This window comes from Zymoseptoria tritici, chromosome 5, assembly GCF_000219625.1.
Source record: "Zymoseptoria tritici IPO323 chromosome 5, whole genome shotgun sequence".
In the NCBI taxonomy this organism is placed as follows: Eukaryota; Fungi; Ascomycota; class Dothideomycetes; order Mycosphaerellales; family Mycosphaerellaceae; genus Zymoseptoria; species Zymoseptoria tritici.
Window position 1 is genome coordinate 1,307,480 of NC_018214.1, and position 24,529 is coordinate 1,332,008.

The window sequence follows — 24,529 nt, forward strand, 5'->3', positions numbered from 1 at the left end:
TGCTGCGGGTCATTGTCCTCCGGCGTCTGGGTGGCCGGTTCGACCTCCTCTGGATCTTTTGGGGACTGCGACATCTTTAATCGAGGTGCGCGTTCCGGTTAGTCGAGTATGAGCTGTCAATGATTCGCTGGCCACCACGTCAACAGACACCCCTGGTGCTGCAGTACCACCGTGCTAGCTCGAAAGGTGCAGGTGGAATCGAGGTGCCGGCGCCGGCACACGGGAACAGCGACGAAGAGAATGGCAGTGCTGCCGTGGAGCGGTGAGTTCTTCGCGCTCAAGGGTCGATCCTGGGAGCACTCAATCGCCACCGAAACGGGTATTAGATTCGGTGCTAGCAGCCTCCAAGATCCACGATGAAGCGGAGCGTTTGGCGGTGAGCGCGTACAGGCCACGGATGGGGCGAAGCCTTGGCCGGATTGAGGGAATCGCGCGCGAGGCTGGTGCTGCCTTACGCGTGCGAAATGCTGTAATGCTGCAGGAAGGAAGCACTGATGGCGTGGGTATGCAAGGCGAGCGATGTCTAGGTACTGTCAGGTAATGTCCAGAACTAGCCGCGTTTGTGGCGTGCAAGACGTCGCTTGGCGGGCAGCGCGGGCGGATTGAAGGTGTTGCTGTCTCTGCTGGAACTCAGGCGCGACGCGGGTGAGAGTGACAGCTGCACGCGGTAATCACGCGCGCTCGCTGACTACGGCGGATTGTTGATGTGTGCGCCTCACTGCTCAGTCTGTGGTCGATCTGCTGGAGGCCAGAAGTGTAAGGTATCGTAGTGGCCCGGCGGTTGGTCTCGGTAGCCGCAAATGGTATGTGCCGCGTCTGGGATATGCGAATGGGGATCGAATCGAAGAATGCGACGGACGGATTGACCAGTGAGAAAATGGGACGAATTGAGGAGGTTTGTTGATTGGATGTTTGACGCAGCTTCGCTTTCTGTGAGACGAGTGATGGCAGCTTGTCGAACTTCAGGTTCCCCTCTTCCTTCCAGCCCCATCCCAACGGTCCAATCAGAAGAAAGCATTGCGCTGCTGTTTTCAAGCTGTCTCTTCCATCAGACTCTTCTCAATCTCTCTCTCCAGCAACACGCGCGCGGGTGATGGGACTGATCATATACATTCACAAAGAGCACCCTACAAGTCGTAGCACCATCGCTATACTCTGCTCGACTACAAGCTGCGAAAGGCCCACTTCGGCCACTTGCGGTGTGACAGCTTTGCTCCCACATTCTCCGTACTCTCGCTCGGATCTACCTGTCTCCAAGGTGACATCTTGACATCTCCATTGCATCCCACGCCCTAGCGTGCAGTATGTGCGCTGGCAACGACAATCCACCGTGATCCTCACTGTCGCCGTCGCCGACGACACCACCACGACTCGCACAGCCTCACCTTTGTTGGGCTCTCCTCCGCTTTCATCCTTGTCTCGTCATGAACGGTTCGAACATATACCCGACTGCATGACATGACGTCCAGAAAGACGAACCAGTGACCGTCAGACCGTGCCTGACAGCTACCGGAGCCCAATCATTTTGCGTGGCATCCTGCTGGCCTCGAGTATTGGGCCTCCGCGAGGCGATCGAACATCGCTTAGACTGCAGCTCATCGGAACAGCGCATCTTACATAATTGGACCTATGGGTGCTGTCTGGCCCGCTCCACACTATCGCTGATAGATCACGCTGGTTCATGCTGGTCTGCCGACATGCTTAAACGATGACGCCACTTGGGATTCTGGAGAGGGTGTGCTGCCATCGACATGTCATCTGGCAAGGCCCAATGAACAGCGCATTTCGAGACGTCGATACCCGATGAAGGTACGTGAGACATGTCGCTCATGTCAGGTGACTGTGCAGCGTCTGGTGGAGGTGCGATGAACGGCTTGTGTCCTATGTCGAGAGCCGTTGGGATAGCACCGACCGTCGCTTTGGTATTGAACTACATATCACAGCAGCACGCCCGCTCGCAGTCTCCCTAGTCCCTCGCAGTAACAGTACTACATGTATGACCATGTTGAGGGTGCCGGCCGTTTCTGGACGTACCAGGCACTTGGAATGGCCGGGACATGCGCGCGGACTTCACGCCGTCCCGCAGTCTTGGTCGCTAGTATGTCGTGACACAGACGTTCGGTCGCCAATTGCGACCTTGTGTAAGATGTCTCGAGGACAAGCCGGTAGTTGAAGCCGGGCCAGGCTCAGCTGCAAGTTGGCTCTGTATCAACACCAGGGCCAGACAGTCCGGTTGCACCGCTCGTGCCATCGAGGCGGTGAATTCGTTCCGCCAGAGTCTCGATGTGAAGGAGTTTGGCGTCTCACGAAGCCATCGCTTTCAGCTCACTGCTGCACAACCTGGATGTTGTTCTTCTTCTTCCACTTCTCCAAATCCGCTTGCTTGGCTTGGTATTGCTTGACCAGATCGTCCAAGACTTTCTTCAACCCGTCCGCATTCGTTTGCAGCGCCGGCAGCACATCGCTCACCGTCCTTTCTGCCAGGACGCCATTGATCATGCGAAAGCACTTTCGTTCCGCAGGGAGTGGAGTGAGGGTCTCCAGTACTAGTCTGGAAGTCCTTCCGTTAGTTGCGTTCGTCTATCGGTCGCTCGAGTCATGGGCGTTCGCATGGCATGATCTGAAGGTCGGCTACGAGAAGGCGAGTGAGCCTCAAAGGATCGTGCAGGTCCAGCGCTTGGATAGCGAGCCGGATGCTTCCCTAAAAGATAGCCGAGCTCGCAAATGTTGGAGACTTTCCGTGTTGGCGGTGTGGCAAGGTTCGATACGCGTCTTGATGAAGGCGGGATTCGCAGCCGCAAGCGAAGCGACAGGATTGGCGGTGACACACCGCAGTTTTGACTTTTCTTCGCAAGTGAAGCTGGCAGGATACTCACTTGTGTTCTTCAGCCTCTTGTTCAACGTCGCCAATCTTTTGTGCAATGGCTTGAAGGGTATCTTTGTAGTTCGAGTATTGCGTCTGAAGCTCTGGTACTTGTCAGTCTGAATTCGCGTCGAATTGGGGAGACTGCTCCAACCTTGCTGCTTCTTCGCTGAGATTTGTTGTTGCGACATGGCTTCGATGTTTGATAGACAGAAGTTATTGTCAAATGTTTGATCTGGAGAATCGAATGCTCACCTCAGAGGCCGCGATGACTAAGCGAGACGCTAGAGGGTGTCGGGAGGTGGTCGCATCTTGCCTTCGCGACTACGTCAAGATCCATAGACCCAGGCAAATACGACTGCGAGACAACGCTTCCACTTTTTGTTCGAGAGACACTTCCGCAGTCCTACCATCATGCATCCTCATTTGCACAGAGAAGACAACAAAGGTTAGTCACAATGGAATCAACCCACGATCGCCATTCGCTCATCGACCATCAGGATGCGAGGAGATCATGAACGCGTTGGAGGAATGCCACGCCAAAGGCTTCATGTGGAAAGCGATCGGAATGTGCAGCGCAACGAAAAACGAAGTTAACAAATGCCTACGAGCGGAACGACTCGAACGAACGGCGGTCAATCGGGAGGAGGCGAAGAAGAAGAGGGAGCATATGAAGAAGGTCTGGGCAGAGATCGAGGCCAACTCCTGAAGTGCATGCAAAAATGAGACAGTACGAATCATGGGACTTTCAGCCGGGACTGCGTTGGCACAACGAGCTGGGTTACCTCTAGGCACACATCTGCATTGAGAGCTCATGCAGTGTGAAAGATTCACCTACACTCTGCTCTGGATCCGGGAAGCCAAGGACCAAGCGCCGCGGAAAAGAGTTTTCTGGACCAGTGACATGCGATCGCAAGATAGACAAAGGCTGGACCGAGAACGAGGCCAGCAGCAGCGCAATCAAGCGCTCTGGCTACAACCAAGAGTAGTGGCAAAAGTCCTGGCTCACACAATGCCGCCCTCGATGGCATTCAGAGGGAAGATTGGAGAGGGGCGGACTCTTTGTACGAATATCCCCGATCGGTGTGATATACTGTATCATCTACATGGCGACGCGTGCCTTAACCTACCTATTGCTGTCCACTTCTTCATCCAAACATCTACATACCTCTCGATCAGTCCATCGCTGACGGGGTCGTTGACAGTGCCCAACAACGGACTATCCTGAACAGTGCGTGCCGTGTCAAACGTCAAACCGGCTGGCTCCTCATCCGGCGTTGTGATTCCCACTGCAACCGCGTTCTTCATATTTCCATACTTCGCACGCCAGAAATCGACCAACTTCATGCTCGGATTCCTTTCCACATCGGGCTCGCTATTCTCCAGTCTGTCCAGCCATTCAGCGGTACTGACAATCTCAAATGGTGGCAGAGCAGCACATCGCTGCAATGCTGGAAGCAAGTCGCGCTCGAAGCTGAAAGTCTGTGGATTGAGGATGTGGTAGACGAGGTCCACTTTTGGTTCCGCTGCATCGCCGCCTACGCTCGGTGACATGGAGATCTCGGCGATAGCTTTCGCGCAAAGATCAACGGGAAGCCAGCTCGGCCGTTCGTGCAGGGATGGTAGCGCGCCGGTCGTGAGTGCACTTCGCACCATGAGCGCAATGGCTTCGGTGTCGTTCCAGTACGCTGTCTTGGTGTCGCCGCTGAGTTGTCCTACGCGCAACACACGAGCGTAGATATCCGTTTGTCTCATGGCGTTGCAAACGATGTGCTCAGTGACCAGCTTGCTTCGACCATAGCCTGTATGTTGGGCATGGCTCAGGTCTTCAACGGCAGTCTCGCGAATAGTGGCAGGCTTGGGAGTCGAGCTTGTGGTACTGACGCTGCTGCAGAAAAAGAAGTTGGCTGGGTTCGGGAGACGGCTCCGCAGACAGAGGTTGATCAGGTTGTGTGTGCCGCGAATATGCTGGGCTTCGAAGCTGCGTACGCCGAGATTGAAGTTCACTGCCCAGGCTGAATGGACTACGCAGGTCAATGATCCGAGGAGACGTTCCAAGTCTGCCTCTTTAAGGCCCAAGTCGGGCTGGGAGAGGTCCGATGAAACCGCTCGCAGCTTGGCCTTCTCCTGGTCGGTCAAGTCAATTCCACGAGTGGCTAGGGATTGCTTCAAACGTGCTTCTGCAGCTGTTGCATCTGGCGCTCTGACCAATGCCCACACCTCTGACACATTCGGACGCTGTGCCATCTCGAAGACGATGAAAGCCCCAAGATTTCCAGTGGCTCCAGTGACCGCCACCACCTCTGTCTCGTGTTCAGCTCTCGACTGTATGGCTGTAACGTCGCGATCGATGAAGTTGGAATAGCGATCGATCAGCTCCCGCATAGTCTCGATCTCGTCCTCAATAGCATCAATATTCCCGCCGGTACGCAGCTGGTACAGGTGCTTGGCGAGCTGTCTGACATTTGCCTTCTCGAACACGATGTTCTGGCTCAGGCTTTGTCCGGCAAGGTCGAGATCTCGCTTGATGATGCGCCAGAGCCTGGTGGTCTGTAGACTGTCCACTCCCGCCGAGAATATGTCGGTCTCTGCCGAGGGCAGTCGTACATCGAACTCAAGAGAGAACTTCTCGACAAGCCAGCTTTCCAGAGCGGCCTCATCAAGCTGCAAGGAACCGCCTCCTGTCTCAACGCCACGATCGAACGCTTCATAGGCGTTGGCGATCTCCTCTGCAAAATGTTGGTAGACCTGAGCTCGGATGAAAGTGCCTTTGTCCGTCTTCGGATACACGACGTCGGCTGGAATGACCACGATGAGCTCCTTCGGAATCCTGGAGAAAGTTTCGGCTTGGCGATTGGCGGTTTCGATGGACGGCCAGATAGCGTCGATGAACTCACGCTCGCTCAAGTCTGTGCCTCTTTCGGGAGAGCGAAAGATCAGGACACCGGGCACAGTACGCTGGTACCCGAAGACTGCGGCCTCGTGTACCAGTTCATCCTGTCTGATCTGGCCTTCGATGGGGAGCGGCAAGACTTTCTCGCCATTCACTAAGGTAATTCGATCGTCTAAACGCGACAGATACTTGTAGTAGTTGGACTTCTTGGGATCAGGATGCCGAGTGAACAGATCGGCCGTGCGGAAGCTGTTCTCGGGATTTGTAGTACTGTACGGGGGATTGGAGTTGCTGGGCCCTTTCGAGGGCAAGCCATCTAGACCGACGCATTCAAACACACCAGGAGCGATTTCGTCCTAAACCAGAGTCAGCGAAAGTCCGGTCGTGTCGTCTCAACCGAGCTTACCATCAAAGTGTGATCCGCCACCGGACGCATGAGCCGGAAGTATTGCCATTCTTTATCACCAGGAGGTCTGAAGGTTGTCATGATCTGTCCCGTCTCAGTGCAGCCATAGTTCCCTACGAGATTCACACCCTGGGCCACGAGTCGATCGCCGAGTTCGTCCGGACAGCTACTGCCACCAAAAAGTACGAGGGTGGCTTTGGCAAGAAGCTGGACCCCCTCTTCCTTTTCTGCAAGTAATTGAAGCACTTGAGGAATGGCTGGGATCAATCGCGGCTTTGCAACTTTGATCGCATCTACCAAATTCTGGGCAGTAACAGCCATGGAATGGTTGCCCAGATACATTGGCGCTTGAGTATAGAACGCTCTGAAAAGTTCCATGAGACCATGCGAATGGAACAAAGGCGAAACGCAGAAAGCTCTCAGGCCGAAGCTCTTGCGAAAGTTGGCCAGACACGCCAGATTCGACAAGAAGATGGGCTTGGGAAAGCCAGTCGATCCCGAGGAGTGCAGGATCCATGCCATTCTTGAGCCTTCCCTGACGAGATTGAGCCCCTCCCTACGGAAAGCTCTCGATCGAGGCGTTTGTCTGTAGTCATGGCGTTGTAGTATCGGAACCGCTAAGCATCCTGGCCGATCAATGCAGATGTCGCCAATAATGTGCTGTTTGGCTTCCGGTACGACGAGCGTCTGACAGTCGGCCAGCTCAAGAAGTCTCGCATACGCAGGGGCGGTCAAGCGGGTAGAAAGAAATAGTACAGTCCATCCGAGGCGATTCAAAGCGAAAATCGTGATCACGAACTCAAAGCTCGAGGTCGCGAGAAGAGCGGCAACGGGCGCTTTCGCAGCATTTGGATCCTGCAGTCGGTCAGTCAAGAATGCTTAGAAGTACGGGATAGTCCACATACAGCAGGCTGAAGACCATTCGCAACGTAAAAGTCGACTGCAGCGTCAGTGTATCGATCAATGTCCGCCGCAGTGTGCTCTTCGAAGTCCGCGGCACCCGTTCGTGGATAGCAGATCAAAGGCTTCTGCTCGGACTCGGCCGCATGTGATTTGAGCAGGCCATCGATAGTAGTGAAACGATCTATGGGTCTTGATTCAAGTCAAAGGTCAGCTTCAAGTCTTGTCCGTGCTAAGAGAGTGGTCTGCTCACAAGTAAGACTTGTCGTGATGTGCGAGCTTGAGGCTAAAGGACTGAGCGGCCTCTGGCACTGTCAAAGTTGTCGTTTCGGTCGCCATTGAATCAAGCGAGGTGGTTTGTAAATTGTCGTTCATTATTACTGAGTAGCGACATTATATGTATTCCACAAGTGCTGTGACAGTTGTGGTGAAAGTGCCATTTTCCGCGCACCTTTTCCGCTTTTCCGCCTTGGGGTGCTCGCGCGGATTTGTACCGAAGCTGGAGCTCCACGGTCGGCAACCGATGACTTTGGACACGCAGTCCAAGAGTTGCACTCCATCCTGATCCAGTGGCCGTCGAAGAACGTGAACGCTAGGCTCAGCACACTGCGCAAAGTGTCCCAACCCCGGCCTCCAGCTTCAATCCCGTCGTGAACTCCACGAGAATGCATCGAATTGCAGAGATCTGAGGAGTTCCTCTGCATCCAGCTTTGTCTGAAGAAAAAAGGGATGACATGAGCAGCAGATCCCTCAAGGATAGAGATGGCGCTGTGTCTTGCGCAAGAGCTCCACGTGCCAAATCTCTGCAGTGCTGCGAGCACAGCTGCAACGCAAGGTATCCCGTGAGGATGGCGCTGGCAATTAATGGTAGCATAGACGCGGTGCGTCTTTCACCTCACATGTGGCATCGAAGCTCTCTTCCACTCCGGCTCACGCCCTTTCTGTAAAACCCATTGCAGCTGCTGGTCAAGCACGCCGGTGAGCCGCACATTCCAGTCCCGTAAGCTTTGCACTCTCTTGGGATCCCACAGCTCTCTCCAAAAGGTCAGAGACCGGTGAATAGATTCCCTCTCCTCCCACATCTCGTTGTAGCCAACGAGCCCTGGGGTGCCAGGAAAACAAACGCCGTACATCTGGCAGTATGAGCGCCACGGGACCTCGCAGTCAACCGCCTCCTGCTTGAATAGCCATGGCCACATATGTTCCCACGTGCGTCCCGTCAGCTGGTCCGGCCAATCACTATCCATTAGCCACTTCATGTGGTGTTTGTACTGCTCTCTCGGTCGACTCTGGATGGCTTTCCGGGTCACTGCGAATTGAGAACAACATGGTCCGGCCAGAATTTTCGGAACTTCAATATCCTCTCCAAAATTAGCACGAAATGCTGTTGCCATATACGGCTCCTCGGTATTGGGAGGCGATTCGTCGAAAGTCTTCGTCGTGTTGATGTAGTTGGGACAGCCTTTTTCCCAGCTGATGCGAAGATTGAAATAGCCACGGTTCTGGACTTGCTTTAGGTCGAGTTGGGTGAGAGCAAAAGTCATCGACTGTCGCAAAGCAGGATCAATGTGCCATGGATCTTCCTCCGCGTGGACGAAGATGCTGATATCCGGGAGTTTGTCGTAGTTGTCGTAGATATAGGTAAAGTACATCAATGCCTCGCGGCCTTTTGGCACTGGTGGCCGATATTGCGTGGCGGTCGAGTCGCTCACGTAACGGATGATATTCAGATTAGGGATATTGTTTTTCAGCTTGGCGGTCCATGACACGTCGTTGGCGGCCACGCTTGCAATGACCAGATCGGTGGAAATGTCTTTATATCTTGATCCTGGCGGCAGAAATTGCTCATTAGCACTTGCGCCGTATCGTGGTCCTCGGACGGAAAAGAATGAGTGGTAGACAGCCGGTCGGAGGTGAAAGTGTAAGAAATACAAAAGAGGAAGAAGCAGCAGCACTGACGACCAACGACTCCGACGTCGAACCCGCAGGCCGCGAATCATACCTCCAGTTCGCTATCGATAAAGTCGAGCGATTTAGTTTCAAATCTGCAAGGCTGGGTAACCCCGGAAGAAGTATCGACGAGGTTACCCCTGCCAAGCTACGGCAGGATCGCAGCCGACAAGCCGGTAATTTATACGAGCAGGGAGGATCGTCTTTCGACAACGTGGAAATCTTGGGTGTACCACTACCGAGATCCGGAGACTTTTCACGATGAGCGCAGATGACCGCGACTTGGTTCATATAGATTCACGCGATTGTATGCAACATGGCGAAAGGTATCCATGAGTTTCTTGTTAAAGTCAGCACATATGGGGGATACTCTCTTCCGAGTCCTCGCCTATCATACAACACGGTTTCTGCCCGCATGTGACATCCTGAATGCTGCCATTGTCCTGGTCTGGACTGCCCGGATCTCCGGAAGCTCCTCCTCGTACAAGCTTCTCTACGAGGCTCCCCATTCGTTGCTCCCATGCTTTCCAAGCCAGCGGCCCCAGTGTGCAGGGTATTCGTAATTCGTATCATAGTCCTCATGTCAGTTGTCCGGCGGCGACGCTGAAGACCGTATTTCAAGCTTGCGAGGTTTCCGTCTCGCCGTGAGCTGATCAGAGTCGTCGAAGGGTGCCTCGTCCTCTGTTCCTTCCTTGGTGCTGTCAAAGCCGCCATCAATATCTGAGCTCATGTAATCGTCATCATCATCGATCTGCGCAGAGCGTGACAGACTTTGATGTGCGCTGGTCAGACCGTCAGCCAGAGCGTCCAACATGCGAGCCATTTCATCGATGAGGAGATTGGAGTCCGCCTCTTCCGCCAGAGTCGCTGGGTGAGGTGCTTCAATGGCTGGGAAGCCCACCTCCGGACCACGAGAAGCGTCGACACTTGGGTCGCGCGATTGTGAAGATGAAGTGCCATATCCATTGGAGCGCAGGCCTTGTTCGAGTGGGAAGTCGCTTCTGCCGAGTCTCGGGATGTCTGGCATTGTGGGATAATGCGGGCTGTTGTCGAAATCGTCAAAGTTTGGCCACTGATTGCTCTCGTCAAAGCCCTGGTCGAGGCCGAATGATGACTGTTGCGACATGATGTATGGAGGATCATGGAAACTGTCCCCAACATTGGCAAGTCCGTGATCCAAGTCTGAGACCGTGCTTGACAGACTGGTGCCACGAGCATGCATCAGCACGGACTTGTTGCTGTTTCTGTTAGATTGACCACCTTCGGATTGCCATTGCTTATGATATGAGAAGCGACTGCGGTCCAGCTCGTTCTGCATTGGGTCATCCTCGAGATCGAACGGATTGCCAGATGTGATGTCTGTCATGACCGACCCAGCCATGGAACTTGCTGTTGAAGGTCGTCGAATGCCAACAGGATCACCCATTCCCATGTCGAGATCAATCATAGATGCGATAGAGTCTCTGTTGGGCGACGCTTGTAACTCGCCCGTGCCTTCGGACATGCTTCTGAAGTGGCCCAGAGGCTCAGTATGTGGATGTCTGAGCGGAGGCATCATCCCAGATGGTAGATCTGCAAGATGCTCGGCCTCGTCGTCTTCTCTCAGTTCAGCCGTACCGAAGCTCCAATCCATAGTGCCTCTTTTGGCCGTCGCGGCAGGTGCGGTGTGCTGAGGGAATGTCCATTCGAGCGTGGCACGCCTACCAGCGTCGGCGTACGGCGTATACTCGTAATCTCCGTCGTCGTCATCCATCGGCAGAGTGCTGCGTCCTATTGGCTTCAGTGTATGCTCATTGAGCGTCTGCAAGTGCATCGCGAACGTCGAGGTTACGGTATCGTGTGCAACGGCCTCGTTAAGGTCGATTTCGATCATGCTCTCCCGAGTCGGCGCATTGCTTGTGAAGCTCCGTAATGGCAAATCCGACGGAGGTGGTGAAGGTGGTTTTGAAGAAATGGCTGACACTGGAGTGGCCAGCTGATAGCCCTCGGGGTCCTGAGGATCGTAAAGCCGTGCGAGTGATCGCTCACCTCGATTTGCCGAAAGCTCCGAATGCTCTTTACGAATCCGTTCGGCAATGGTGAGGTTCTTCGTATTTAGAGGTGCCAGCGTAGAGCCGCCCGAAGCCGAGAGCTGCTGCATGTCCGTCGCATATAGATCCGGCATCTGGCTGTAACGCCGACCGAATTCTTGATCGAACGACTCCGATGTGCTGAAGTTCCAACTGCTGAGGTCTTCTTCCTCCTCGGGTAATTCGTCAACGACCTGGCGAGATGCCCGCGGATCTGCGGGAGATGCGATCCAGAGAGATGCACGACTTCCACCTCCATGCTCCCAGATTTTGAAGCGCTCAATCAATCTGATGAGCCCAGCCGTGGGATATTTCTCGTTCGTGTTGGCGATGAAGGGATGTTTCAGTATCATTTCTGCGGTTGGTCGAGCTTTGGGATCGCGAATGAGGCAGAAAGTGATGAAATCACGCAGCTCTTGAGGATAATCACCAGCGCCCAGACTGGGTGCTGCTTCTGCAATGGCGGCTGGGATGTCTTCCATGAACTTGTTCGCGAAGGGCGGGTTGCCAGTCGCCATCTCGAAGACAGTACACCCATAAGACCAGATGTCGATCTCGGTCCCGTAGCCCACGGCCGTAGTTTCCTCCTCGTTCGTCAACGGTGTGACGATTTCTGAGGGCAGCCAATGTGGTGTGCCGATCACTGTCATTCGCTTTGACAGAGAATCGTTCATGACACCCACGATGCCGAAATCTCCGAGCTGAATCTGACCGTCCTCAGTAATGTAAACGTTGGCGCACTTGATGTCCCGATGAATGACATGCATGGCGTGAATCCCCCGGACTGCAATCGCCAGCTCTCTGGCGATTGGAATGATGTATTCCAGCGGAAGTCCGGTGGGCCGGCCGTTCTTCTCAAAGGGACGCATCAGAGTTCTGACGCTTCCTCCGGTGCAGTAAGCGGCCACAATCCATAGTTGCGAATGCCAATCGAAAGCATCGTGAATGACGTTGACATTTTCGACGTTGTTGTCTTTCAGCTGCTGCAAGATGCTGACTTCCTTCGTGAATTCGCGAATCGTCCCATCTCTCGACTCTCCGACATCGAATTTTGCATCCCAGTCCTGATCATCGATGTTCGTGATCTTCACTGCGACAAGATTGCCAGATCGTTGATCTCTGCACTTGTACACTCGTCCGTACGCACCCTTGCCGATGAGCTCGAGGAAGTCGTAAGGTGGTGCGCTACTTCCAGACTTCTCCGCCTTGCGGACTATGGACTGATAGACTTCCCGCGCTTCCTTCACCCGGCGGGCTTTGTCTTTTTGATCTTCGAGAGTGCTCGCTGCGGGCGCTGAGAGTCTTGAAGAATCCATATCGGCGGTGCCGATGGAGAGTGAATCCTGAACGGTCGGAGGATGCTGTTGTGACCCACGATCCGAGCCGGACTCCTCGGGAACGGTCGGGAGAGAATGGTCGATCGCAGTGGCCTCAAGCTGAGAACTCCGGCTGAAGACAGCGCAATTTTCTACAACACCCCAGAATTTGGTGACCTTTTTGGTACCCGGCTTGTCCAAGACGTTGGAATTGAGCACCTTCTTGAATGGGAATGCTTTGCGCGCAGCTTTTCGGATTGCTCTGGCAGAGGTGCCTTTGAGTTTGACTCGTAAAGAATTGGCGAGGTTGTCTCCAAAATCTGATCGGTCGTCAGTAAAGGCAATCGACGCTAGTTGGCTTAGTTGGGTTCTGACAGTGTAAAGGGTGTCACCTGAGAGGGGCAATAATGCAGTGCAGTCTCAGGTGGGCCAATCGCCTTGACCGATAGCAAGTTCCGAATTATAGCCAAAAGGCCAGCGAGTGATGCTTCCTCTAGTGATGGGTGCCGAGGGACAGGGCTGCAACTTCAAGATAGCTTACCCTTAGTGCTTTCCAAGTCGGTCTCGGAGTGACTCTGCTGCGGTGACAGGCAAAATGACGGGCTTGATGACTGATATCCAGACGGGCTCGACGGGAAACTTGGTTCCGGACTGCTGGGCTCCGTGCAAATGGCTTGTGATGGAACGCGGCGATGCGCAGTGGTTGGACGGCGGTAGGCTGGAAACGAGGACGCGGTCAGTGCTGTGGCATCGAAAATCGCGCTGTCACCAGACAATGGCTCTCTCACCTCGCCATCTGTATGACGGCGACGCGGTAGCCAGTTGCTTGCCATGTCGGAGGTGCGCGATGGTGAACGGTGGATGAAGTACGAGAAGTTGCTGGATGAAGTCTCGAGAGGCGGTATTTTGCTTACCTTGAAGCTATCCACAGCTCACGAAAGATGACAGTGCGGGGTCACCATTCACTCATCTCGAGAGGTCAAAGAGTGGCACGCTGGGAGGGAGAAGCATGCTGCTGGTCTGCTCTCGGAATTCACTCCCCTCGCTCTGTTTCCATCCCCCTTCGTCCGATATGACCAGAGAGTCCACTCTATTGCCTTCCTCAGCTGTATGGTTACCGGAGAGCCGACGCCTGACTTGAGGATGGGCCTTCGACGGTATCGCTAGAATGGTGCCCGGGATGAAGTACTTCTCCGAGACCTGTCGTTCTCTTTCCCTCCTAGAGAAGCCGAGCGCTAGTGACAATGCACGATCTCGGGCCGTCGCGCCTCCCGTAGGTAAGGATGAACATCCCGGGTTCAGGTCGGTTTCACAGAGACGACAGATGACGTTGAAAGCACTATGAGAAACCGGTAACTCGAGATGTGACATGCGGGTGGCGAGCGGTATATTAGCTCGCGAGTATCGAAACGTGCATTCTCTTATGACATTGAAGCACTGATCAGCTTTTTAGGTGCAAACAACTCTATCGTTAGACTCGAACTCTAATCGTTGACGATCGGTCGCTATAACGAACATCATGTCGAACCCTCGAGCCAAGCCGATACCACCCCCGACTAAAACATCGAACCGTTCTCCAGCCCCAAAGAACCCGCCAACGAAAAAGCCAGCCCCAAAACCTCCCGCGAAGTCTCCTAGTGGTCCAACAAAACCAGTCCCAGCAGGCGTCAGATCAAATCCAACAAAGAACCCAACCGCCAAACCAGCTGAGCCAGCCCCTACGGGCAATTGGATCAATCGTACCGTGCAAAATAGTGTAGCAGGCGTAGGCAACTACGCAGGAAGTCTGATTACTGGAGTGGGCAATAGCGTCAACAAAGTCGGCATGGGCGTTGGCGAGCGGTAAGCAGAGTCACTGCAGCCACCATCGACATACTAGCGACGGGCACTGACATTCTTGCAGCATCTCGGACACCACTCGAGGCTGGGGCCAGGGCGTAGCAGGTTATGGCAACGATATCAAAGACTCGGTCGGCGTCGGCGGACCACGGGTCGCGACCGGTGGCAATCCCTTGGGCCTCGCTGGACAGGGCTCTTCAAAGAACATGCCGTTGCCGGCAAGCAAGACGAAGAGTGCGGCGGAAAAGAACAAGGCCGCAAACAATCCAAAGACGAGCGCTGTCAATCCGTTGGGCATCTGAGCGATGCGGCTGTGTGACACTGCATGGCAAGAAGGCGGACACAATCAAGTGAAGAGAGAATTTCTGTTTCTGGTCAACGAATCTCATTTGCAAGATGCAAGTACGATGTAAATACTGAACTTGACCTTCACCACGGTCAAAGACTGTCCGAACCACGCTTAAAGCAAGTTTCCCATTTTCCAATCCAGACTCCACGCTAAATGATCCCTGTACTGTACTCCCGTTCGTCTCATGAATCAGCAACTGCTGATCGGTATCGCATCTGATACCAGCATCCCGGTCGGCTCTCTCGTTAAGTCCTCAGGGATCGACTCGGCATCGCTGTCGTACTCGTCTTCGGTGTCATCACTATCGTCTTCATCTTCCTCCTCCTCGTCCTCCTCCTGCTTCATTCCACGCGGCAGCTTCCAGGTATTGTACTCTCCTTCCAGCCATCTTCTGCTCTGGGAAAGATTGTAGGGATCGAAAGGAAAGTAGGGCTCGAGCTGATGGTGTACATCTCCCGTTTTGCGATCCCATGCTGTTTCCCTTCTTCCAATATCAATGCCACCGGCATGCGAGACGGATGAGCTCATCTGGCCCAGTCGAATTCGCTTGTTCCGTTCCAGGAGAGAGAAGACGTACAGAAACCTCAAATGATTTGAGATTTTTGCGAATTCTCCGACAATCGGAGCCGAGCACACTTTGAGAGGATTCATGATCGAGTGCATGTTCTTGTTGAGTGTCTCCTTGAGGCCAGAAATCCAGCTGAGGTCACGTCCCTCTGCCAAAATGTCTTCTGCACTCATGCCTTCATCGTCTGAGCCGACGGAGGAGGGCTCTTCAATCAAATCTCTCCATCGGAAGCAGAAGATGTAGAACAAAGCCTGTGCAGTTGCGTAGTACATGCTATACGCTTTGCGATCGGGTCCGCGGCAGTTCGGCTCGTATGTATGTCTCATGTCATCCAGATATACACACAGCGTTTGCGTGATTTCGCGCACTAGTTTCGTGCTGATGCGCGATGCTCGTGCCGTGAAACTTGCGACATAAGCGCAAGCCGTGAGTCGGTTGTTGGATGCGATATTGCGGTCGCAGGCAATTCGTAGGCAGTGTGAGGTGAAGTGTCGAGCGTACATCGGAGAGGTCTGCGCGAAGTGGAACAGGAGGAATTGGGCGTGTCTCGATCGATTTGTCATGATGAAGTTGTCGAAGTGTGAGAGCATTTCCTTGTACGCGGTGTTGTTGTATGGCGTCGACCCGGGCTCGAAGGATGGCGCATAGTAAGTGAACAAAAGATCCTGAGTGGCATCCATCTTATCGACTTTCAGACGAAGCTCTCGCAGGCGCTGCTCCTCATCGGTGGTCGTCAGCTCCGACTCCGAAACGGACTCGACGTCGCTGTCATCCGACTCGTCGCCGTCAGCATGGTTCTGCACTGCCTGTGGTCTCCGTATCAGCTTGTCCTCCTCTTCATCTTCCAACTCGTCGAGGTCCTGTTGTATCTGAACGTCGATCTCTACCAGTCGCTGCGCAATCAACGCCATCATCTCGCTCTTCAGCTCGGGGAGCTCTCCAACGAGGCGCAAAATATGTCGCTGGTATTGAACATGACCTTTGACCGTCGCAAGATCATTCGGAAATTGGTTCTTCAACATTCTTACAAGCACACTGCTGGCAGAAGGTACTCTCCTGAGCAAGGTCTGGATAAAATCGTGTAGCCTGTCGAACATTGAAGCTCGAGACACTGGCTCTTCGCTGGGCAGCCTCCCGCTCGAGGCTGGGAGCCTTTCGAATTGTGCGATCGCCTTGTCCATAATTGGCGAGATGAATTTGGAGTGTGTGCTGGCGAGTATGATGAGGAATTTCATGTAGACTTCCACGAACTCTTGGTCCCTTCCGAGCCAGGAAAGGTCCAGTGCGGCCAGAACGAGCTTGCTGCACTCTCCGAGCGAGCCAATGTGCGCGCTTAGCGCCATGATATATCGTTTGAGCAATTTAGTGCTGGGCGCATCCCCGGAGAAGGAGTCCTGACCGAGTAAGAGTAATAGCCTGGCATACTGAGTGTCGTCCTTTTGTTCGGCCGGTGCGAGATGGCGCTGAATTCCGACTCGAATCTCCTCCTTCACCAACTCCAAGCTCTTGTCGCTCCAGTCATCCATGATTCGTACGTCAACATTGTCGTCGAATGCGACCTTGAGTCTCTTATTGGTCGAGGACGTCAAACCAAATTCATCGTCGGTGTCCAGGTATGAGGAGTCGCGCTTCAGCCCCATCGTTGGTCGCTGAGAAATGGGTGTGGGTGGTGGCAGCATAGCGCCAGCGAGCGTGGGCGTAGCGAATGAGACCATTGTGAAGCCGTCGGTCGGGTCATGGGAAGGATGAAAAGCGTTTTGTCGGGTTGTGTCTGCTCCACAACCATGTCGTGTGCAGCAGTGAAGCGAGAAAAAGGTCGATCGTGTGCTCAGTTCCTTCCCCCACACTCTCTCTCACGAGCACGGACCTTCGTAAATTTTGCTAGCGCAAATCCTAAGCATTGACATGACGATTCACAACCTGAAGGAACGACAGCAGACGAAGGTCGATCAGAGAGAGAAATGACAGACAAAGCTGGAAGCCATCGACGATCAATCGCAACGGAGGCAGCATAGTGAGAAATGACCTAGTATGGCCGTTCAAATTACAATGCTGATGATGGCATCCTCCATTGACGGCAACTGTCTGCGTGTCTGAGAAGGTATTCTGCACCATTGCCTGTACATGTCAAGGAGTCGTGCTGCTAAATTTGATTGAGATGGTCTGGAACTGGCAATTGAGCGAGGTTCATGTTTCCATCCGCTTTCGTCACGAGATGTTGGCTCGTAAACCACCTCACAGTCTGGCGACAGTCCGAGCCGAAATCTGAGCCTTGAGACTACCATACGTGAGATGTTGCCTTGCCAGCTGTAGCTAGTTTAGGGCTTGACAGAGCCATCCTCATTGAAGTCCTTATCAAGCTCTTCCCTCAGCCAAGCAGCCTCCTTGTCCATCTCCTCTTTTGTCCTGGGCTTCCTCTCTTCGTCTCTTGGCCACTCGCGTGATGCACCATGTTCAGCCTCCTTTTGATGATTGCCTACATTGCCCTCCTCGCCCTCCAGCCACTCGTGGACCTTGTCGTCTCCACCTGGATCGCCCTTCGTGCGAGGTATGACATGGCAATGCACATGCGGCACGCTCTGACCAGCGGCTTCTCCGTCCTGAACGGCCACATTGAAAGCGTCCGCTTTGTAGACCCGTTTCAGAGTACGCTGTATCCTCGTGACGGTGAGGAAGAGGTCGCTAATCTCATCTTTGGTCAAGTCCGACAGTCGAGGCTTGACTCTTAGCGGCGAGACGAGGATGTGGCCAGGGAGGAGAGGTTTGAGGTTGACCAGGGCGAAAGAGTGTTTTGTCAAGTGAAAGACCTACCTCAGTCCTTTAGCCTTGGATGATTCTCTCGCGTTCGATCAGGGCGGCATGTACTTGGGATGTGACATTGAAGGTGCCGAACTTGATTGTTCGGCCTGGGAAGGCCGTCATCTCGTCGATATCCTCGCCACTCATCTGGTTGGGGTGCCGCCTGTTATATTGGCTGTGCCTCGTTGTCCGTGCAGGCTGGAGCTGTGTCAAGTGAATAGTACGAACTTCGCGTCAAGTGTGGAAGGCGCGTTCGAATTATCACGTCATCCTCGAAACAGCTAAGGTGGGCTGACCGAGGCTCCCTGGACTTCAGGTTTCAGGGCACGTTTCTGTCAAGCAACATCGTGAAACAACGAGTATCAATGTCAGGATCTTCACCAATCGATATGCAGGCGGCAGCAAAGACGTTCATGAGCGCGAAGCACATTGCGGTCGCCGGAGCATCGTCAATCCCTTCGAAGTTTGGACATCAGATATTCGCATGGTATCTAGATCATGGGTAGGTCTGTTGCTTGCTGCACTGAAACAGAGAAGATGTGAGAGGAGTCTGACGATACACAGCATTCCTGCGATCCCGATGAACCCAACGCTATCCAGCGTTACAGTCCAGAAGAAAGAATACGACACGATTGCTTCGCCATCGAAGCTCGCCTCGCCGAAAGACACAAGTTTGTCCGTCATTACACCTCCGGCAGTCACAGCCAAGATTCTTAAGGAGGCCAAAGAGGTCGGCGTGAAGGCCGTGTGGCTTCAACCAGGCAGCTTCGATGATGAGATCCTGAACTACGCACTAGAAGCTTTTCCAGGCGCGGCAGTGGGTGGCTACGCAGAAGGGTCTACAGCACATGAGGGTTGGTGTGTGCTTGTTGATGGAGACGATGCTCTTGCAGCCGCTGGACGGAACGACGATACGAAACGGCAAGTCGACCAGGGTCGTGCCTCTGCCATGGGCTTTGCTGATACGGTCAGCACAGTACCTCCAAGCTCTAAAGGACGCAAAGTCAATGCACCGCCTAAGAAACGCTTTGGAAGCAAGCAGCAGATTGTCAAGACAAAGCGGCAAGGTACGATGCATCGTTCCAAATCGGACAGGTACTCTTGCAGATTTTCCGCTCACAAGCAAACAGAACCCACACGGCGCTCAGATCGCATCAGCAACGCTGGCTTGAAGAGTGAAGGCAGTGCTCAACTTCCTGCAAAGCCTCCCTAGTGATATATCAGCAACACAAGTACCATGTCAAAGTGCGAAGTGGTAGAGCGGGAGCAAGTCGACAGTTCCACTACATAGGCTTGGTTGAGTGGAAGTATGCCAGCTTCAACCGAGTATGAAGGTGAGATGTACGTCGATGCAGCTGCGAGATCGAACGTCGCTTGTTGGTATTTCGGCAAGTGAGGATACCTCAAAAGACTTCGTGGGCTCGCGCTGATCAGTAGCCTCGTGTTGCGAGACGTCTGTTCAAATGCTCGCCTTCTTTGATATACAGGGTTATCCCATGGCTGCCGCACCAAAGCACCATAGACTGATACCGTTCCTTCATCCCCCAATGCAATGAATCGCTAATCTCGTCAACTCAGGAAATGCAACCGTCTTGCGCTATTTGACACCTCTCTATCATCATCATCCCGTAAACTTGAACTTCGTTGCTTCCAATCGTCCTAACCCCTCTCGTGGCGCCACGTTGCGTCGACGATAGCTGTTTGTGAAGTCCTGCAGCAGACTCCTAATCTTGCGAAGCTCGTCGCTTTCGATGCGTTGTTGGATATTCCGCAATAGTCGTTCCTGCTCCTGTGGTGCGATCGAGCCTTGTGGGAGCATTTGCACTGTCTTGGCCACCCATTGCGCGACTTCACTTGGCATGACCTGGAACATTGCTAGGAGGACACCAGATGCATCGGGAAAGCAGTCGGGAGGGAAAGTGTACATCATGCCAGTCATGCAGCGCTGTACCAGATTCTCGCCTTCCGTCGCAATGAGCGCCTTTGCCGCGGCTTGGATTTGTGGTGGGTTGGGTTGGTTCTTGTAGGTTCCATCGTTTGCATCGAAGTCTGGCGAGGGTCCGTCTTCGCCGCCATATGCGAGGAAGTCCCGGAGGAAGTGGAGTGTGGCGATCAGGGGTTCTTCTTTTAGCAAGGTGAGGGATGTGGATGCTGCATTGAGGATAGGTGCCATGAGCGGCGAAGCGACGATCTTGTTCGGGTGGTAGAGGATCACATCAGTGGAAAGTCGGAAGAAGTCCTCGATGACATCAGGAAGCTCTTCGGGCGCGAGTTCATTGAGTATGCGCAGGAATGCTGTAGCTTGTTGCTCATAGAAGACGTAGATGTGATCCGTGGTCTCTCGCGAGACGTAATCAGAAACGTCCGAGAACTCGCGCACAATACTGTCCGTGGCCCAAAGGAAGCAACCTTGGCGACTAGCCGTGAAGCCTGCGGCAAGCTTCTCAGCGAGTTGCGGTAATAGAGGTGCGGTATGAATGCGGTACGAGAGGACGATGTACCGCCAGCATCTGCAGACCCTCTCAACAATCGGCACAAAGTCGATGAATGCCTCACAAAGTTGGGCGAGGATCGGGAACGCCTCCTGGATGTACTGAACTGCTGGGTGCGGCTTCGATGGCTCCACGTAAGGCGTCACCCATTGCACGACTATTGTGAGAAGATTGAGGTGATCTGCGATCGCGATTTTCTGCTCCTTGTCGGTCGCAGCCTGGGCCATGGCAATGAGCTTGTTCATGATTGGATCACAGCAGAGTTTCATCGACTGATGGAGAGTGTCCAGAGGTTGCTTTGCCAGGACAGATGCGACGCCTTCCGTAATCTCCTCTTGGCTCGTCGATGGCAGAGCGTCGAGGTTGGCCTGGTAGAACTGCTGAAGCTGTGGCATAAAGCCCTTGAGTAAGTCCGCGCAGTCGTTGCAGAAGAACTTGAAACTCAGCGCAGCGGCCCGCACAACCTCCTTCGAGGGATGCTGGAATGCAGCCATGATGAAGTTCAACTGATCTTGAAGTGTCTCGGGATGCTGTGACGTCCATTCGGTATATCTCCCCAGCGCCATGACGGCTTGAAAGCGGACCTTTTCTTGATCAGGAATCTGTACGATCAGAGGGATGAGTCGAGGAAGCATGATATTCTCATCGGGCGGTACTTGACGGCCCATCGCCCGCATGCTAAACAGAGGAGCCTCGAGGGACTGCCAGTTGGGCACGTTGCCCGTGCTGGCCTGTCCACCATATTGAGTCACCCAAGCCTCGATCAAGACGAAACTCTTTTGCAGACAATCGGTGACACCAATGACCTCGCAGCAGTCCTTCAGCACATCGCCAAGTTGGTGGCGAAATTCTCTGAAGCGATCCTCCGCTTCTCGGTCGCCGTCGAAGAGGTCCGCATCGTTGCCGTTCTCAGGCAGTGGGTATTGCAGATGGTGAATCATAATGTCCACGAGCTTTGAGTAGACGTCCACGAATTGTAATCTTGCTTCCATGTAACGCTCAAGTGTGATGTACTGCTTGAGCTCGAACCAGAAATTGAAGGTTTGTGACAGTGCTTCCCGTTCCTTGTCATGAATGCAGCATTCAAGGACGGCTTCGACGAGACCGCGAAAGTCTTTCGGTTGCCGCGCGATCAAGATGACCCACGCCTCTCCTGCTTCGGCAAAGACACGGGTCACTCCTTTGTATGTCTCCCAGTCTTCTTCCTCCGCACATGTTTTGATTCGGGCACCCAAAGTCGCAAGCCGAGGGTAGAGCACTTTTATGGTATTCATGTTCTCATCCACATCTCTTGTCTCCTTGAATATTGCGCACAGAGTTTCCACCGCAGCATCGAAGGACGTGTCGGAATGAATTGCAGCCATGACAACGTCCATGAGCGGAGAGTTGACGATGTCGTTCAAAGGCACCTCCCGGATCCAGGATGTGATACACTCCATGAGTTGGGGATTCTTCGACGCCTCGGGTGACGATTGTGCGTATTGTACCAGTAGGCGCAAAACGTATTGCCCGTTCTGCTCCAGTAACTCCTCTTGACGACTACGCAAATCATCCTCTGTCAGATTGATCTTCCGTCCCTCTGTCACTTCCTCTGGCAAGACGTGGAGAAATTCCAGAATACATGCTGTCCCAGTTGGGTCGCTGCCCAGTGCTGCAACCACTGTGGACAGTACGTCCTTCCACTCCAGCATCAGGATGGCCAGGTTGGCCAGACATACACACAGCTGTGTCCGGATGGGCTTCGGTCCTTTGGCGTACGTTGCGAGAACGGAGACGAGCGTGTCCCGCAATTGTGCAAGAGACTCCTTGGGTAGTTGGTGAAAATCGAAGACTATCTGGGAGACTGTCAGTCCTCGCTCTTGTGCTTTACTTGCCACTCCTCACCGTACCTTTCCCTTCAAAGTTGTCGCCGCGAACAGCTTCGCCTCATCGGTGGACCCGGTTGACTGCAAGATCGCAAATGTCGATGTCCATGCCTCAGACGATTTTTGAAACTGCTCCAAGAACGTATGTGCCTGACTCTTCTGGGAGCGATCTGCATTGCTCGACATTGTTGCCAGCGCTGAGAGCACTGGCGCAAAGGCTTGCTGAGCGCCATTCGTGGTGGCCGTGGTCGCCATGGTGTAGATGTGTTGGCAGATCCGTCAGGAGCAGTGTGTAAGGGTATCGAGACGCAACGGCGTAATTGTGTTATTACGGTGAAGCTGCATTCATTGCAGAGCTTATGGGAACGTGCAGCGAAGCGGTAGAGACGGTGACTGTCAATAGTTTGCTGAAGATGGAAGGTGAGAGAATCGAAGGAGGATGTTGATGGTGTCCAAACAATGTGAACCCCACCAAAGAAACTTGAGGTGTTGCGGCCAACTCTCCCGCGCTGGCTTGCTGAGGTGGTCTGTGCTTTTCAAAAGTCGCAGACTCCATGTGAAAGCCTTCCGTTCTCCGACACCTCAGTGAGAACCGGGAAGCATTTCGCAGCACAAGAACCCAGCGAGTCCCACTCCGCGACATACACCGACGGCCTCGATTATCCGCCGACAGCACCTTCGAGACGACGCGCCCATCACGCGACAGCCGCGCCATTTCGTAACACACACCACTCTCCTTCACAATGGGCGATCGACGCGGCGGCGGCCAGCGCAAGGTCCTCCTCCCTCCAATCAACTTCATCTTCAAGTTGCTGCAACAACACAGCACGGTGCAGATCTGGTTATACGAGCAGCTTGGAATCCGTATCGAGGGCAAGATTCGCGGATTTGACGAATTCATGAATTTGGTGATCGACGAGGCGGTGGAGGTAAAGCAGCCAGGCAAAGGACAAACCGAGGCAGATGTGAAGGATCAGAGGCGGGAGTTGGGTGAGTGGTTGTGCCTTCACGACGTTCAGCGGACGAGAAGCTGACCCAAAACAGGCCAGATTCTGCTCAAAGGAGACAATGTCTGTCTGATTCAAAGTTTGACATGAGGACCACACTTGTGACGGATGGTCGAAAATGGCACAGAGAGTGCTCGCTGGCGTGGGAACGAGGCTAAGGCTGATACGGCTGCACGGAGTTCAGGCGCATGGCGTGCAGAAGCAGAAGTATTTCGCTCTGTGGAACAGGACTACCTGCAGGGACGAGCGGACAAGGTGAAGGTGGACGAGAAGCCACCATCATCTGAGTTGACGATCTGCGACCTAGCTCAGCTCGAGCACTTGGCTCATTGAGAACTATCACAAGTCAACAATGCACCGCCGGTTCCATTTCCGACAGCAACCGCATCCACTTTCCAGTCCCATTGCTCCATGGGGAGCTCTTCGCCTGCGCACAAGGCCTGTTCTGCGAGACACAGTCCGACTTGGAGCCGCGTTAGTGACTGTTGTCTCAATATGGCGCCTCCATGAGCAACGTACCGAGAAATGGTTTGTTTCGCGCCTTGCTCTTGCAAAATCGAGTGAGGAAGCGGTCGTAGAAGCCAGCACCGTGACCCGTTCTATTCATTGAGCGGTCAAATGCTACAGCTGGCACCACGATCATGTCTAGGCCGCGTTTCTCGTCGCCAAACTCTCGCTCCGAACCATCTGCCGCAATAGACAGGCCTGCGCCGCCCATGGCATTCTCTCTGCTCTCCCTGCCTTCCTTTGGCAGCTTGGGAATTCCCCAAGCATCGCGATCCAACACGTAGTACTCATCCAAGGACTCTAGTCGCAGCATGTCCATGACCTTCCGCTTCGGCTTCTCCACACCAACAGAGTAGATGTAAGGAACGAACACTGACTTTCCGGAGAGAAGAGATGCTTTGACCAGGGTGTCTGTCTGAGCCTCGCTGTTGGGCATTGAAAGATAGATTCCGATTCGGTCTGCTTGCTGAAACTGTGGCAAAGTGATGATGGTCCTCTGAGCTTCTGCTGACTGAGAAGCGATGTCCTCATCGCTCAATCTTGACAATGTCTCCCGCATGCGAGACCGCAGCTCCTTCTTCGCTGCTGTGGCCATGCTACGAGTTGGCTGGCCGATGCCACCAAACTTGACAAGCGTCGGCGGGCGGGAGAGTCGAGGCGCGATGTTGCAACCTGGCATCGCTTCTAGGAAGGCGACATGTCTTCC

The 24,529-nt window shown here is 53.8% G+C and overlaps 9 protein-coding genes across 9 annotated transcripts; 3 read left to right on the forward strand and 6 right to left on the reverse strand.

The window, feature by feature from the left end:
- Positions 1-1,937: 1,937 nt before the first annotated feature.
- Positions 1,938-9,062, reverse strand: MYCGRDRAFT_93235 (uncharacterized protein; the record flags this gene model as incomplete). The annotated part of the gene is made up of 11 exons (XM_003852575.1): positions 1,938-1,966; positions 2,035-2,087; positions 2,330-2,551; positions 2,877-2,965; positions 3,119-3,179; positions 4,032-6,112; positions 6,163-7,017; positions 7,068-7,254; positions 7,316-7,442; positions 7,514-7,747; positions 7,997-9,062. The coding sequence occupies 11 exons, from the start codon at positions 9,060-9,062 to the stop codon at positions 1,938-1,940; spliced, it is 5,004 nt and encodes a 1,667-aa protein (XP_003852623.1).
- Positions 9,063-11,194: 2,132 nt separating this feature from the next.
- On the reverse strand, positions 11,195-12,397 carry MYCGRDRAFT_42966 (uncharacterized protein; the record flags this gene model as incomplete). Its single annotated transcript, XM_003852574.1, has 1 exon — positions 11,195-12,397. A coding segment is annotated over one exon (1,203 nt), but the record flags the coding sequence as incomplete, so codon positions are not given.
- Positions 12,398-13,840: 1,443 nt separating this feature from the next.
- MYCGRDRAFT_104515 (uncharacterized protein) lies at positions 13,841-14,623 on the forward strand (the record flags this gene model as incomplete). Its single annotated transcript, XM_003852152.1, has 2 exons — positions 13,841-14,239; positions 14,301-14,623. The coding sequence occupies 2 exons, from the start codon at positions 13,917-13,919 to the stop codon at positions 14,536-14,538; spliced, it is 561 nt and encodes a 186-aa protein (XP_003852200.1).
- Positions 14,624-14,834: 211 nt separating this feature from the next.
- On the reverse strand, positions 14,835-16,943 carry MYCGRDRAFT_59030 (uncharacterized protein; the record flags this gene model as incomplete). The annotated part of the gene is made up of 1 exon (XM_003852573.1): positions 14,835-16,943. A coding segment is annotated over one exon (2,034 nt), but the record flags the coding sequence as incomplete, so codon positions are not given.
- A 528-nt stretch (positions 16,944-17,471) lies between these two features.
- On the reverse strand, positions 17,472-18,075 carry MYCGRDRAFT_93237 (uncharacterized protein; the record flags this gene model as incomplete). Its single annotated transcript, XM_003852572.1, has 2 exons — positions 17,472-17,960; positions 18,019-18,075. The coding sequence occupies 2 exons, from the start codon at positions 18,073-18,075 to the stop codon at positions 17,472-17,474; spliced, it is 546 nt and encodes a 181-aa protein (XP_003852620.1).
- Positions 18,076-18,338: 263 nt separating this feature from the next.
- Positions 18,339-18,856, forward strand: MYCGRDRAFT_28863 (uncharacterized protein; the record flags this gene model as incomplete). The annotated part of the gene is made up of 2 exons (XM_003852153.1): positions 18,339-18,454; positions 18,517-18,856. Coding segments are annotated over 2 exons (456 nt in total), but the record flags the coding sequence as incomplete, so codon positions are not given.
- Positions 18,857-19,562: 706 nt separating this feature from the next.
- MYCGRDRAFT_100224 (uncharacterized protein) lies at positions 19,563-22,564 on the reverse strand (the record flags this gene model as incomplete). Its single annotated transcript, XM_003852571.1, has 2 exons — positions 19,563-22,279; positions 22,334-22,564. The coding sequence occupies 2 exons, from the start codon at positions 22,562-22,564 to the stop codon at positions 19,574-19,576; spliced, it is 2,937 nt and encodes a 978-aa protein (XP_003852619.1).
- Positions 22,565-22,920: 356 nt separating this feature from the next.
- Positions 22,921-23,679, forward strand: MYCGRDRAFT_104520 (uncharacterized protein; the record flags this gene model as incomplete). Its single annotated transcript, XM_003852154.1, has 2 exons — positions 22,921-23,299; positions 23,354-23,679. The coding sequence occupies 2 exons, from the start codon at positions 23,053-23,055 to the stop codon at positions 23,404-23,406; spliced, it is 300 nt and encodes a 99-aa protein (XP_003852202.1).
- MYCGRDRAFT_86102 (uncharacterized protein) lies at positions 23,643-24,418 on the reverse strand (the record flags this gene model as incomplete). The annotated part of the gene is made up of 2 exons (XM_003852570.1): positions 23,643-23,779; positions 23,836-24,418. 2 exons carry the CDS (start codon positions 24,416-24,418, stop codon positions 23,643-23,645), a joined length of 720 nt encoding a protein of 239 aa, XP_003852618.1.
- Between the last annotated feature and the right edge of the window lie 111 nt (positions 24,419-24,529).